Consider the following 14,785-nt stretch of genomic DNA (forward strand, 5'->3'; position numbering starts at 1 on the left):
AAGGGCCAGATGAAAAGAATGTCGTGATTTAGGGCAAGTGGACGATGGAGATTTGTTTTTGTTTTTAGTTTGTTAAGCAATTTATCAGGGTTTGTTTACTTTTTTTCAATTAGTGCATTTTCCTCTTCTCTTTCTGTATATAAATACGCACATGTCCATAATAAAATACATACACAAAAACAGTAAAATAGAAAAACTAAGCACTTCAATCGGCTTTAGGCTGGGTTGATTAGTTTGGGCCCAAAACAAAAAATTCTGCTGCAAATCGCATCTTTTTTTTTTAAGTTAACGAATTTATAACTAAATAAATTATTGTTACCAATAACTGTAACTATATATATATATATATGATATTTTTAGTTATTATTCGAATTTATTTTTATTATTCTATTATTATTTTTTAAAATTGCTACTATTATTATTTTTATTATTACTCTATGACTTAGTTTCATATCTTATTAATTAATTATTCTCTCTTTAAAAAAAAATTATAAAATTTAGAAACTTAATTTTTTCGAAATCTTTATTTTAAGTATAGAATTTAAGTCTGAATCGCTATTTTAAATTCCAAATTAATTCTCTAATTCCAATTTAAACGAGAGCTTAACTTTAAATGTCTTTTAAAACACATATCTTATTCAATTTTTTCTTGACCCTAAAATGTCTGTTTAAATCCGACCAAAGCACAAGAACCCGAACACTCCAAAAATGCAAGCCCATAAAATTTAGAATTTCCCTAGCCTTGGCCCAACCTTGACGCAACCAGTCTTATTTGGTTTCTATAGGACGTGGTTGTTTTTGGAGCCACTTATTTTCTTTTTTCTTCAGCGGCAAACATCGACAGAGAAGGAGAGAGAGACACAATGAGAAATGAAAAAGGAGCGCGGCGGAGGCCTGTGGCATGATGATGGCCAGACAGGTTTGGCATGTGATTACTTTCATTTTATGATAATGAAATGGCGTGGAAGAAACTGAAAATAAAAAAGGAGGTGCGACTTCTGGTGATGCCTAATTGATGATTCGGCAAGACGCAACAATGAAGCAGGAACAACGAAAAGAGAAGAAGAAGAGGCGTGGTAGACGGCAAGACGCAATGATGGCTGATTGATTATTCGAATCAAATTTTATTTTTATTTTTCGAATGCATGACACCTCTTATTCAAAATCGTAGCTATCCTTATATTCATGATGTCTCCTTTTAAAAATCTTAGCTATTCCAAACATAATATTGGAGAATTTCAATTATGTTACTCAAACAAGTATGAAAATGTGTTGATCACGAACGACGTATAGCAATGTATAAGCCATTAAAAGATAATAAATTCATTTATATATATATATATATAAAGCAAAATCAATCGATCAATAGTTTTCATACAAATATGTAGTATCGATCTAACGTATCCTGTAAAGAGCTTAGTGTGTGAATTGTTCAGATCCTATTTGTTGCAAATAACTTTGAGTTAAAATTCTAAAAACCAACAGTTTTGAGTCTACTTATTGGACTTGTGATCTTGGACTCGATGTACAACCATTCACAATTGTAGTAAGTTTTTTTATTGCTAAAAATCACATTTATATTTATTTCTTTAAACATTGTTCTTGTCATTAAACATAACATGATTGGTCAACGAGGAGACTGTCGTTGACTCATAAAAATTGCACTCGGGCTTGGTGATGACCTGCTCCATAACTTCAGCTCCGCGAATAGGGGTATTGGGTACCAAGTCAATTTTGAGGACAAAGTTGCCGACAGGAATGCACTGAACGACAACCTGCATCCACCCACCGGGGGCGGCGCAGAGGTTGAGGACAGCATGTGCCGAACGAAGGAAAAAGAACTTGGAGTCGAGCTGGACCAGCTTCCATGAGGCTCGAGATCGGTGCCCGTGTTCCTTGGCTAACCGATAGTACTTGTCCAACCGATGCTTCCCCTTTACTCTTCCCATTCCAGTGGATTTTCTTCACCTTTTCTCAAGAGTGTATATACTTGTATATATTGGGAGTTAACGGAGAGTGGAGCTCCCCTCGCATGCAATGATGTGGTGGTGAACCTCTCCTTCTAATTCAGTGCTCTCCGAACCGTGCGGGAAGGTTTCCCATCACACGGCTTATCCGTCTCGCAGCGGAGCCGTTCACAAGAGAAAGACTAGCTGTGGATTCTGCTAGGGTTTAGAATAAATGGACGGTTGATATCGAAAGCTGAAAATGAAGGGCCATATGAAAAGAATGCTGGGATTTAGGGCAAGTGGACAATGGAGATTAAAAGTTGTGATCTGTTGTGGACAGCTGTAAAAATAGATTCTAGAATTTATTTTTGTTTTTGGTTTGTTAAGCAATTTGTTAGGGTTTGTTTCCTTTTCTCGATTTGTGCATGTCCCTCTTCCCCATTGTGAATATAAATACCCACCTGTACATAATGAAATACATACATAAAAACAGCAAAATTTACTCTTTTTTTTTACATGGTATCAGAGTAGTGTATGTACTAAGAACTGTTTTATTAAATTTTTATAGCTAATCTAACCTTACAATGTCTAATCCAAACCTAAATCCTACTACCGACATGCTGAACCTCCAAAGCTCATATAAGCCCGGAATGCAGCTGGTCTCCGTACCTTTTGATGACTCTAATTACCTCTCTTGGAGTAGAGCCATGATGATTAATCTAAGAGGTAAAGATAAGTTAGCTCTCGTTGATGGAAGATTTGAGAAACCAATCCCCAACACAGCAGAATATGAACATTGGCAAAAGGTAGATAGCATGGTGGTGTCCTGGATCCTCAACTCAATGACCAAGGCGCCAGCACCTCCCTATACACCACATATGTAAAAAAAATTATGGACTAAATCAAAGAAAGGTATTGAGAAAACAATGGTCCATTGTTGTATCAATTAAAACGAGAAATTAGTTTCATTACTCAATCAAGCCTTTTGTTCGTTGTTTATTTTACATAATTAAAAATTTTTTGGGATTAACCGAGTTAATTAAAACCATTACCTGCATGAATCTGCAGTGCCGCTATCTGCATAGTGAAATAGATAACACAAAAAATTTGATTCAATTTTTGATAGATCTTAATGACACATACGGTCATGTGAGAAACTAAATCTTGATTATGGAACCATTACCCACAGATAACAAAGCCTACTCTATGGTACTCAGTGTTGAAAAAAAAGAAGAAGTACAAATCAGTAATGTATCTGAAAAGATATCGGCCGTTTTTTATGCCAACCCAAAGGAAACTCTAAGGCCACAGAACTGAAAGAATGACAAAAACAACAGAATATGCACTCATTACAAGAGCACATGACACGCTAAAGACACATGTTTCAAACTCCACGGCTATCCCGAATGGTTCACATAACTAAAAAGGAAAAAAATGGCAAAGAAAAAGCAAATGATGTTTCAAATGAAAGCTCCAGTGACATTAAAGGCGAAACACCGATCATAGCATGCTGGAATGAAAAAATAACCAACATTATGCAACGAAAAATCAGTAAATACATGAAAAGTTAGGGAACAAGCACAATGGAATTAGTAGGATGTGCGGGTTACTCCGGCCCTGCAGGAAATCAATCTAAGTACTACTTTTTACACACATCGAATGATGCAGGTACATGGATAATCGATACAAGTGCAACATCACAAACATGTCATGATTTTAGCTTTCTTACTAAAACCATTAAATTAGATCCCGCAGTACCTGTTTCTTTACTTAATGGAACCTTAAGGTACTCAATACATAAAGATACAATAAAACTATGCGATAACCTAACCCTACATGATGTTCTTTACATACCAAAATTTGCATGTAACTTAATTTCCATCAAAAAATTAACTCAAGCCTCAAATACCTACGTTTCTTTCTATCAAAACTATTGTTACCATTATTATTCTTATTATTACTCTATGAATTAGTTTCATATCTTATTGACTAATCCTTCTCTCTTTAAAAAGAAGAACTATAAAATTTAAAAACTCAACTCTTTTGAAATTCTCATTTAAGTTTAGAATTTAAGTCTGGATCGCTATTTTAAACCCCAGATTAATTCTCTAAGCCCAATTTAAACCAGAGCCTAGCTTTAAATGTCTTTTAAAACACATGCCTCATCCAATCTTTTCTTGGGCCTAAAAGATAATAAACTCTATCTTTTACCGCTAATCTAACCTTACAATGGCTAATCCAAACCCAAATCCTACTACCGACATGCTGAACCTCCAAAGCTCATATAAGCCCGGAATGCAACTGGTCTCCGCACCTCTTGATGGCTCTAATTACCTCTTTTGGAGTAGAGCGATGATGATTAATCTAAGTGCTAAAGATAAGTTAGCTCTTGTTGATGGCAGATTTGAGAAATCAGCCCCTGACACAGCAGAATATGAACATTGGCAAAAGGTAGATAGCATGGTGGTGTCTTGGATCCTCAACTCAATGACCAAGGCGCCAGCACCTTCCTATACACCACATATGCAAAAATATTTGTGGGATGAAATCAAAGAAAGGTATGGAGAAAACAACGGTTCATTGCTGTATTAATTAAAACGAGAAATTAATTCCATTACTCAATCAAGTCTTTTGTTCGTTGCTTATGTTACATAATTAAAAAAACTTTGGGATGAACTGAATTATTTAAAACCATTCACTGCATGTACCTGCAGTGCTGCTAATCTGCATAGTGAAATAGACGACACAAACAACTTGATTCAATTTCTGATAGATCTTAATGACACATTCGATCATATGAGAAACCAAATCTTAATTATAGAACCATTACTCACTGTTAACAAAGCTTACTCTATGGTAGTCAGTGTTGAAAAAAAAAAAAAGAAGTACAAATCAGTAATGTATCTGAAGGGATGTCGGCCGTTTTTTGTGCTAACCCAAAGGAAACTCTAAGGCCACATAACCGAGAAAATGACAAAGACAACAGAATATGCACTCATTGCAAAAACACATGATACGCTAGGGACACATGCTTCAAACTCTACGGCTATCCTGAATGGTTCACAGAACTTAAAGGAAAAAGTGGCTAAGAAAAAGCAAATGATGTTTCAAAGCTCCAGTGACACTAAAGACGAAACACCGATCGCAGCATGCTGGAATGCAGAAATAACCAACATTATACAAAAGAATATCAGTAAATATATGAAAACAATCTAACTACTACTTTTTACACACCTCGAACGATACAGGTACATGGATAATCGATACAGGTGCAACATCACAAACATGTCATGTTTTAGCTTTCTTACTAAAACTATTAAACTAGAACCTGCAGTACCTGTTTCTTTACCCGATAGAACTTTAAGGTACTCAACACATAAAGGTACCATAAAACTATGCAATGATCGAACCCTACATGATATTTTTTACATACCAAAATTTGCCTGTAACTTAATTTTCGTCAGAAAATTAACTCAAGCCTCAAATACCTACGTTTATTTCTATCCATGCCATTGTTACCATTATTATTCTTATTATTACTATATGACTTAATTTCATATCTTATTGACTAATTCTCTCTTTACAAAAAAAAACTATAAACTTTGGAAACATAACTATTTCAAAATCCCCGTTTAAGTTAAGAATTTAAGTTCGGATCGCTATTTTAAACCCCAAATTAATTCTTTAAGCCCAATTTAAACCAGAGCCTAGCTTTAAATGTCTTTTAAAACACAAACGTTATTCAATCTTTTCTTGGCCCTCAAAGGCCTGTTTAAATCCGACCCAAGCACAAGAACCCGAACACCCTAAAAAGGCAAGCCCAAAAAATTTAGAATTTCCACAGCCTTGGCCCAAGCTTGACGCAACCAGTCTTCTTTGGGTTCTAAAGGACGTGGCTGTTTTTGGAGCCACTTATTTTTGAAAAAGAAAAGTACATAGTGGAAATGAAGGAAACAATCTGATTAGGCTTGATCAAACAATACCTACAGAAGAATATATTTCCTTAAATAACTGAAAATCTATGTTCTGAGCTGCACCAATACTGGTTTTTGAGGTAGTTCTGCATAAACAAATTAAAGATATCTTGCTTCAGTTTCCATGTGAAATAAAGTTTTTGGACCATGTTTAGCGGCTACAGTTTCATTAAGAAAATGCAGAATCACTTTTATTTCAACTGCTTCCTGGGATATATCAGCATACTTTCCCCAGATATCTGCCCATTTTTGCATTTTCTAACTTATGATTTATATTATATTCTAACACAAACGACAATCTCCAAAGAGTTCATATTGGACTGACCAGATATCTAGGAGACTCAGGTATGAAGAACAGACCAAGAAACTCCACTAGACATGGAAAGGCGCCAGGAAGCTAAAACCAAATAGGAGCCTGCATCAAACACATGGAATCCTATCACTACAGAATTAACTAGATAGAAAACAAGGAAAAGTTTAACCAAGATGTGCCAAGTGGTGACAGAACCAAAGGAGATAGGCAGCTGATACCCTGGTTCCTGTCATAAACTGTGAAGTAATTATCAGAAAATGGCAAGTACATCAAGAAGAAGTAAAAGCTAAAAAGTTCAACCAATAGTAAATTTATTTTTTTATATAGTCTCTTTTACCACAGAAGAGTCTGCAAACGATCCCTGAAGCTCTTGGGTGTGATTTCCACAGTACACAAGGTGCCTATTACGTTGGAACTACATGCAACAAAAAAACACCAATAATTATAGAACTTCTCAGTCAAGGAAATGTTGGTTTTAAATATGTAAATGAACCTCTATAGGTATTGCAGTTCACATACCTCATAGGTAATAAGTCCCATTCCCACTCCTATTATTAGCCTTCCAAGTTCAATTTACAAAGCTCCCTAGTAAGGTTACACTGAACATTAAAAGAAAAGCAGTTGATCAGCACAAGCTTGACGTGGTAATGCTACATTGACATAGCATACTTTCTCGTCTGTTAATTACTGGGTCAAGAAAAAACTTATGGCATAAAAGTTGTTCTCTACAATTCAGTATATAATCTTCATATCTTACAGAGTCGTTTCCCGACTCTGCTAAGCAAGAACTTGTGTAAGGATAAAATCAAACAAGCAAATAAGATACGGCAACTAATAAACAGGCAGAATATAAATAATAAGATTAGCGTAATCCCTCAAACCCAAGCACCACAGAATATACACCGCACAAATGCAGAATAACTGAACTGATATATACCAAACAATTGACCGAGCAACTTTGGAATTCGAACTACTCCGCCATCGAAGTCCAAGTAAAGTTTTATAGACAAATTATGAAATTCAAGAAGCGAAAACGAAAAGAAAACAAGTGGAAGTAGAGAAAAACTGAAAGAAAATTAACCGTAAAAAATGCGATGGCAGAGCCGGCCAACGACGAAAATATGTGCATTTGAAATCCACATTACCTGCAAGTTTACGACACCAAACTAATCCAAATACTAAAATTGAAGACGTAATTCAATCCGAATAAAATTAAGATAGAAGTAGTGGATATGCATGCTTACACTTTCCCTTCCAGTATCGTAGCGCTGCCCCTAAAACTCCTCTGGTCGTCAATATTTGAGACGAAAGGCTAAAACTGTGGTATGTGCGCGCGCGAATATATCCGCCATTAGCACATTTCACAAATGACGAAATTGTGTAGTACTTGGAATTCAAAATTTAAATTGAAATTTAACTAAAATTTTAATATTTTAATTAAATTTTTTGGCCAAATATTATTATTTAATTAAAAATTTTATTTAATTATTTTTATTTCAATCATTCAGTTCAATAGTAATTAGTAATTTATTAATTAAAAAATTAGTTTTTTTTTGTCATTTAATGAAAATAGTAGCTTAAATTTTATAATTTTACAAAATATCTTAAAGTTTCTTAATTTTAATAGTTAGAAGAAAAATCAATTAATCCAAATATTTTTCAAAATTAAAGCATATTATATAAACTTGAAACACTAAAAAATATAATAATTCAAAAAGCCTAGAAGTATTTATTCTCCACCCGTAATAAGAATTTGTTTATGTAATTAGGCTGCTGGAACCAATAATTATTTGACATAAATTTTACTCAATACTCTCAACTGAATCTGACGATCTATTAACTCGTATGATTTATTAATAAAGTTTACAATAACTCCGTAATAACGAGACAGATAAATAAAAATAATAATTAATTTTTTAAAGACTAAAATTATAGAAACTAAGCAGAAAAAGATTGCTAAAGGTCGTCACATTTTTTTTAATGGAGTTATTTTTTTTTAATTATGTACTGCTCTAAACTGGTTCACATGTTATTTTTTTAAATTATGATCAATTAAAAAATATCAAGTGTAAATCAATATTATACATAACACTTAAAGTTACTTGTGTTAAGACATTAAAATAAAAATTTATTAATTCAATTATTTTGGAAAGTTTATAGATTAAATTAACGTAAAATTAAGACAATGATTAAATTGAGATCGAATATGTATTTTAATCCTAAATAATTCATAGGCTCGTATCATTCGTTAATACGAATTAGATCATGTAGCGAGCATATTTTAAATTTTTTTTTTTTTGTTTTCATATGTAAAGATGCTGAGACGAAGTCATTTTGTCGTAATTTGAAGACGTAAATATTATTAACAACCATAAAGTTCGTTATTTTACAAAAAGAATATTATGAATAAATAACTGAACTACAAAAAAAAATGAAGTAATCAAAAAGTTCATTTGCTCGTTATAATTGGCATGAATGACAACAAGCTGAAACAACTCTCTGAATCCTTTCTGGTGTTATGGATTTGAAATCCAATCTACTTCACCAAAGCTTGAATCTCTTCCAAAGTTCTGCCTTTTGTTTCCGGCACCAGCTTGATGATGAAAACAAGAGCCAGTGCACAAACCAAAGCATATATGAAGAATGTGCCTGAGACCAAACAGACCAATCTTCAGATATTATCAAAAATCTTATTCTAATAACGAAATGACTGTAAGTTATAAATCGAGTTCTTCCCAGATAAGAAAAATGTAAGTGGATATTTTGGTTCAATCATTCCAAACCGATTTCTCATAAGCTTAGATTGGAAATCAAACCAAAAATGCATAAGCAAGTTCATAATAGGCTTGTTTGATCCGACTCTTAACTAGTTATCTCTCGATCCAAGTGATAGACCAAGGTTTTCTTTAGAGTCTTACCATGAGAGCTCCAAACCATAAGAAAGTTGAAAGTGTAGGAGATGAGCCAAGAACCAGACCAGTTCACCAATGTCACAATTCCCCCAGCGAGTCCCTTCAGGTTGAGTGGGAAAATCTGCAAACCCAACAGCAGCAATCATAGAAAATTAAGTCAATACGTGCTTCGTTATAACTCGCTGTACAGTACCAGTGCAGCATCGATTTAACTCGATGTTTTTTCCTGAATGAACATTAGAGTTTACCTCGGACATTATAACCCAGGGAATTGCACCCATTCCAGCTGAAAATGAACCGATGTAAACCTGACATTTACAAAGAAGTAAACCACCGAGGTATTAAACACGACCTTATTGTAATATCATATTAGATACTATAGTTAACCCAATTTTTCTGAAAACTGATTAAAAAAAGCATAAGTTAAAATAGAAAGAATCTTGATTCATTTGTCTACAATTATCCTTACATTATTCGGTTTGGAAAGAAAACAAAACAAAAACGTCCTAAATGTATAATTTGATTCATACCAGGACACCGCCAATTGCAAGGAGTGGAATCAAGGGAAGTGCCAAATTATTTGCCTGGAAAATGAATAGATAATCAGTAAGGAACTAACCCATATTGCCTAATAGAAAACTAAGTTGTCACTTGAGTCTGATAATGATTGGCTACCTTTAAAATGAAGGAGCTTCCGATCAGTAAACTACCCAGGAGCATCCCAGAAACAGAAATCTGAATTGAAAAAGCAACGAGTATTTAATTAATTAAGTTTGTTTCTGTAAGTATAATCTTTTGGAGGGTTTCAAAAGTTGATCATAGTTGCAGTCATTACAATTAAAAGAGGTCTTCTCCCAGCTCGGTCAATTAACATGGTTGCAGCAAGTCCAGTAACAATAACCTAAAGGGGAAATATAATATATATATATATATATGTCATCAATCTGTCAAAATATACAACCAGGAAAATAAAGAATATGGGAAAACAAGGAGATCAAAACCTGTAGAACCGAGTAAAGAATACTTCCGAGATTGGGGGGAGCACCTGAGAAGAAAAAAATATTCATGTCTCTGATGCCTCAAGCCACTAGAATTTTTATACTTAATGCTTAGGAAACTATTTTACCAGCAGATACAAAAATTTGACCAGCGTAGAAGATAACTCCATTTATTCCCACGCATTGCTGGAACACCATTAGTCCAACTCCAACCTATATTTTAAATCTCTAGTGAGGTTTGAGATAGAGAATATTTTTTTCTTTCCAGATTCCTACATAATCGAAATCAATTTACAAGATAGATAATGTGACTTACAATGACAAATCGAATGTTTCTTCTATTAAACAAATCTAATACCGTAGCTCTTGGCATGTGTGAAAGACTTGTCAAGTACTCCTATTGAAGGAGAACACAATGAGAAGAGATAAGCTATCTATAGAATGTATATGGATTACACCAGAACAAGTTAGAAACATAAAGGATAATCTCAACAATGTCAATATTCAGTACCTGAATCTCATCTGCTTCTCTAGAAATATCAGCATGAGGACCCCTAAGAGTCTGGAGAGCAACCCTGAACTCATTTTGGCGACCAACCATTGCCTGTCGGGAAAAAGTTAGAGTAAACTGCATTTACTTGTAAAACTTGGTACACAGATCCAGATTCTGAGAGTTTGAAGAGTTGGCTCAGGAAAGAAGAACAATATCTGTAACAAGTAAATCTTACCAGCCATCTAGGGGACTCTGGAATGAAGAAAAGTCCTACAAACAGAAAAGCACATGGGATAACTCCTACAAAAACCAAACTATGAATCATCAGCTCCCTGTTTGAGAAATTGTTTATTTGACGTTTCACATATTTCATGATGTAAAAATCAAAATGGAGGCAGGCACATGGATCAGATAAAATAACAATACCAGTAAGAGCCAGCATCCTCCAAGAAACAAATGCTCCAATTAAAAAGGCAACAGCTAGTCCAATAACAATGAAGAGCTGCAGAGAAGATAGGCTGTTAATAAGAGGCTATATAGAACTAGCAAATTTCAAAACCAGCAGGCTTGATTTCAACGTTTATGCTAGCCACTGCTATGAAACTGGCTTCAATAAAAGGAAACATTACTATGAAGAGATAATTTTCAATTTAGTTTTGGTACCTGATTTGCTGCTGCTAGTGCACCTCTAAGGGTTTTTGGTGTTATCTCCGCAATGAATACTGGCACCTGTTAGTTTAAAAGAAAGCAAAAGGTGTTTATCAGCTCTTGATTTACATGTTACCCTTTTGACAATCTGCTGAGCAAGAAGAAAAAGCTTACCACATAAGACAGAATGCCAATGCCATAACCTGTTAAAAATCTCCCAAAATCTAGAAAAAATGACCCCTATAAGAGAAAGGATTATAGTGTAAAGCAGTGTTTTACTGGAAGGAACTTCATCAAAATTATATGAATAATCAATCAGTTAAAGTAAATAATCAACACGAACCCAGGAGACGAAGATAATAATCCATCCTACTGTACATATTACAGATGACAATCTCATAGCCTGCAGTCATCGAAGAAAAAGCAAAACAAAACAGCAAGTTTGAGGAGATTGAAGACTATAACTTGATGCTAATTTGCCTACTCTCTCATATGATCATGTGGTGTGAATATATTTATTTCTGTTATGCATACTCCTTTTCGGCCAAGGTAGTCAGCAATCCACCCACATGTAATGGCGCCAATCATAGCACCAATGTTTAGTATAGATCCAAAGACTGCAAACTGCAAACAACAATGAACTTTTCATCAGAAAAACATATATATATCTATATTGTATTTACCGGTTATATACGCAAATTTCAGAAACCTGGAAACGTACCTCGGAATAAGACATGTTAAGATCATTCATAATGCCAAACTGGGTAGGCGCAGAATATCCAACCTGTGGAGACCCAAAGCAAATTATTGAACAAAGAATTTGGCAAAATTTGAAATCTACAGTATGACATTTTTTGAAACAGGTATAGAACATGCTTTATAACTTACACATGAACCAAACTCGAAAGCTCCCCAAACTGCAACAAACGTGCTGAGGTAAACCATGAAAAGCTCTTTATCGTCATCCCCATTCCTGCATTCTGCTTCTGATTCCTTCTCTGTCTGTAACAACGGCTCTGATATATTTCCATCTGTAACAATCTCCACATTCTCTGAATCCGCCATTTTTACTTCTTTTTCTTCTTCTTCGTCCTCTGTCCTTGATCAGTCCCCTTCACTGATTAAACCAAACAAATGGGTGATGCTGAATTCAAAATCACCAAACGCGCAGTCTGAGAATCACACATCTGATCAGATATAAACAAAACCCGAATGGAAATTTTACGTTTAGCATTTCACGGTTTACCTTCCATGTGCGCTTAAAATAGGATTAAAAAAAAGCAAATCCATAGATAGGACGATCGGAAAGTATTAGAAAATCTTATTTGTTTGGTATCCTGGAAAGTCCAGCTGATCATTGTCTTCATACCTCCAGTTGATATGCATGCGGCAGGGTGGATTGGGTCCATTTGACGTGGATATGACTGATCATGCTTACTCGCCTTAATTAATTAAAATAACTATTTGCCATTTAAACTCATTTTTAATTAATTTGCTTAAGTGGATAAATAAATCTTACCAAATATGTATTTTAATTTTTGATTATTATTTATTAGTTTTATATATACACACATTTATTGGTTATAGAAATTATTATTTTATTTTAAAACTAATATATACAGAGATACAATTGATTAGAATTGAAACTTTAATACAAATTTATCTCTTAATTTATAAATTAAACAAATAAAATAATTTCAAAAATCAATACATAGTAGAGTTTTGATTCGAATATAATTTTTTTTTTAAGTTGGAAAATTTATGAAATTCCAGTTCTTTCAAAGAAATTCGATATGTTCTGATGATGATCCAAAAACTTCAAAATAAAAAACTTAAAATTCGAGAAAAAGGGTATTAAAAATTATAATCTAATTTTCCAAAAATAATAAATTTTACTTAAAATTTTAAAAAAAAATTACAATATACTGAATTATGAAAATTATGTATAATTAATTACACGAGACTGTGATTTATCTGAGTGTTATAACATTCATCGATATATAATAATCTAAACCATACAAATTTCATGAAACTCCTCTCCACGTACTTTGATATAAAAGAATCACGTCTACCCATACATACACACGCAGAGACACAGATACATACACATACATACACACAACAAGTTTTACAAACAGCTGGGAAATCTGACAAAAATCTGGTCATGGTTTTGAGAATGAGCAAATCTTGTGACTGTTTAGAAAGAGTTAGTCAATAATTTACCAACAATGCCATCCGATCTTGTCATACACAGAAAAATCAAGACCATACAAAAACAGGTTGAAGAAGACGAAGAAGAAAAGATCAAGTAATAAAATTATTTACCTTTATATCGCAATTCTGAGGAAGAAGGTAGTAAAATAAGACACCAGTAATTTTTTAAGGTTAATAACTTCGTACCCGGAAGTAATAAATACTTTTCTTCTTCTCCTAATTTTAATTGAAAAGGGACTTTGTTAATTAATTAAGTTCTTAAACTAATTTATGTAATTAATTGATTATAATAATTATCGAATGCATTAAGCCCGTGCTAATCCAAACCGATACCGGATATCGACCCGCTTCATGAAACCCAATTCAAAGTGGACTGGGCTACGCAACAGGCTAGATTGACCCGACCCGACTTGTACCTACCAATTATATATCTAGATACGAGTTAAATAATATAGTTAGTTTTAAGGGTGTTTGTAGCGATAAGAAATAGTTTGTGTATGTACACGTATTAAAATAATTAAATAATATTGGATCGCATCGAATTTAATTTAAGTATAAATTTATAATGTAAATATATTATTTTTATAATATTTTTATTTTATCACAAATGAAATAAAAGTTATAAAAATTTCTCAATATAAAAATTAATTATGATCACCGAATCACATAATTATCATTATATTTTTTTTAAATTTATTCACTATAAAAAATTAATTTTGAAGGTATCGTATTGATTCAGAAAATTCTATTGTCGGGTGCAAATAATTCTTTTGCGATTGATTCTAATATACTTTCGTTTATATTTTTTATTGATTCAATACGAGATTACGTATTTAAATTTATAAATCTATTAATTTAAAAAATATTTTTATTTTGACAAAATACTCTTATAAATAGGGGATTAATTGTAAATTTATAAATCTAATGATTAAATGATATATTGTTATCTAATATTCTCAAAACTTTGATTAAAATAAAAATAAAAATTTGTTCAAAATAACCGGGTTGGCAGGGAATGTCCAGCGAAAAGAACGCGCATGCACAGAGACAAATATTCGGTGAATATAATAATATATGTATATATATATATATATATAACTTGATTATTATTACATTAATGAAGCTAATTAAATTAATATTACATTAAGACGAATTACAGGGAGATTCGGTAAGCAACTCCGGGTAATTAAGGATGCAATTAATTTTTATATTATAGTAATTTTCTTCTGAGATAATACAATATCCAAATACATGATTAGATCCTGAAAGTAATTAATTGAAGTT

The 14,785-nt window shown here is 33.1% G+C and overlaps 1 protein-coding gene and 1 long non-coding RNA gene across 6 annotated transcripts; both read right to left on the reverse strand.

Moving 5' to 3' along the window:
• Nucleotides 1-2,413: 2,413 nt before the first annotated feature.
• LOC148266586 (uncharacterized) lies at nt 2,414-7,614 on the reverse strand. Of its 5 annotated transcripts, none has more exons than XR_015817538.1 (6): nt 7,481-7,614; nt 7,318-7,381; nt 6,756-6,835; nt 6,249-6,651; nt 3,002-3,026; nt 2,414-2,814 (listed from the first exon to the last, which is right to left on the reverse strand). It is a non-coding gene; the product is annotated as an uncharacterized LOC148266586 (long non-coding RNA). The 5 variants fall into 5 exon arrangements; XR_015817537.1 differs by having other exon boundaries at nt 3,002-6,009; XR_015817539.1 differs by lacking the exon at nt 3,002-3,026.
• A 954-nt stretch (nt 7,615-8,568) lies between these two features.
• LOC110811918 (Major facilitator superfamily protein) lies at nt 8,569-12,514 on the reverse strand. The gene is made up of 18 exons (XM_022038549.2): nt 12,176-12,514; nt 12,009-12,071; nt 11,822-11,911; nt 11,631-11,690; nt 11,462-11,527; nt 11,303-11,368; nt 11,066-11,141; nt 10,875-10,939; nt 10,658-10,750; nt 10,463-10,543; nt 10,275-10,359; nt 10,150-10,193; nt 9,984-10,049; nt 9,824-9,883; nt 9,679-9,732; nt 9,397-9,456; nt 9,155-9,269; nt 8,569-8,885 (listed from the first exon to the last, which is right to left on the reverse strand). The coding sequence occupies exons 1-18, from the start codon at nt 12,350-12,352 to the stop codon at nt 8,773-8,775; spliced, it is 1,434 nt and encodes a 477-aa protein (XP_021894241.1). The 5' UTR covers nt 12,353-12,514; the 3' UTR covers nt 8,569-8,772.
• Nucleotides 12,515-14,785: the final 2,271 nt, after the last annotated feature.

Source organism: Carica papaya, chromosome 3 (assembly GCF_054855325.1).
Source record: "Carica papaya isolate Zhongbai chromosome 3, ASM5485532v1, whole genome shotgun sequence".
NCBI lineage: Eukaryota > Viridiplantae > Streptophyta > Magnoliopsida > Brassicales > Caricaceae > Carica > Carica papaya.

Excerpts from the sequence above, each read along its gene's own strand:
- LOC110811918 (XM_022038549.2), bottom strand. The coding sequence starts at position 12,352 with ATGGCGGATTCAGAGAATGTGGAGATTGTTACAGATGGAAATATATCA. Across the intron at positions 11,528-11,630 it reads TTATTATCTTCGTCTCCTGG|GGGTCATTTTTTCTAGATTT; the intron begins GTTCGTGTTGAT and ends TTTCTCTTATAG. Across the intron at positions 10,940-11,065 it reads GAGGATGCTGGCTCTTACTG|GAGTTATCCCATGTGCTTTT; the intron begins GTATTGTTATTT and ends TGGTTTTTGTAG.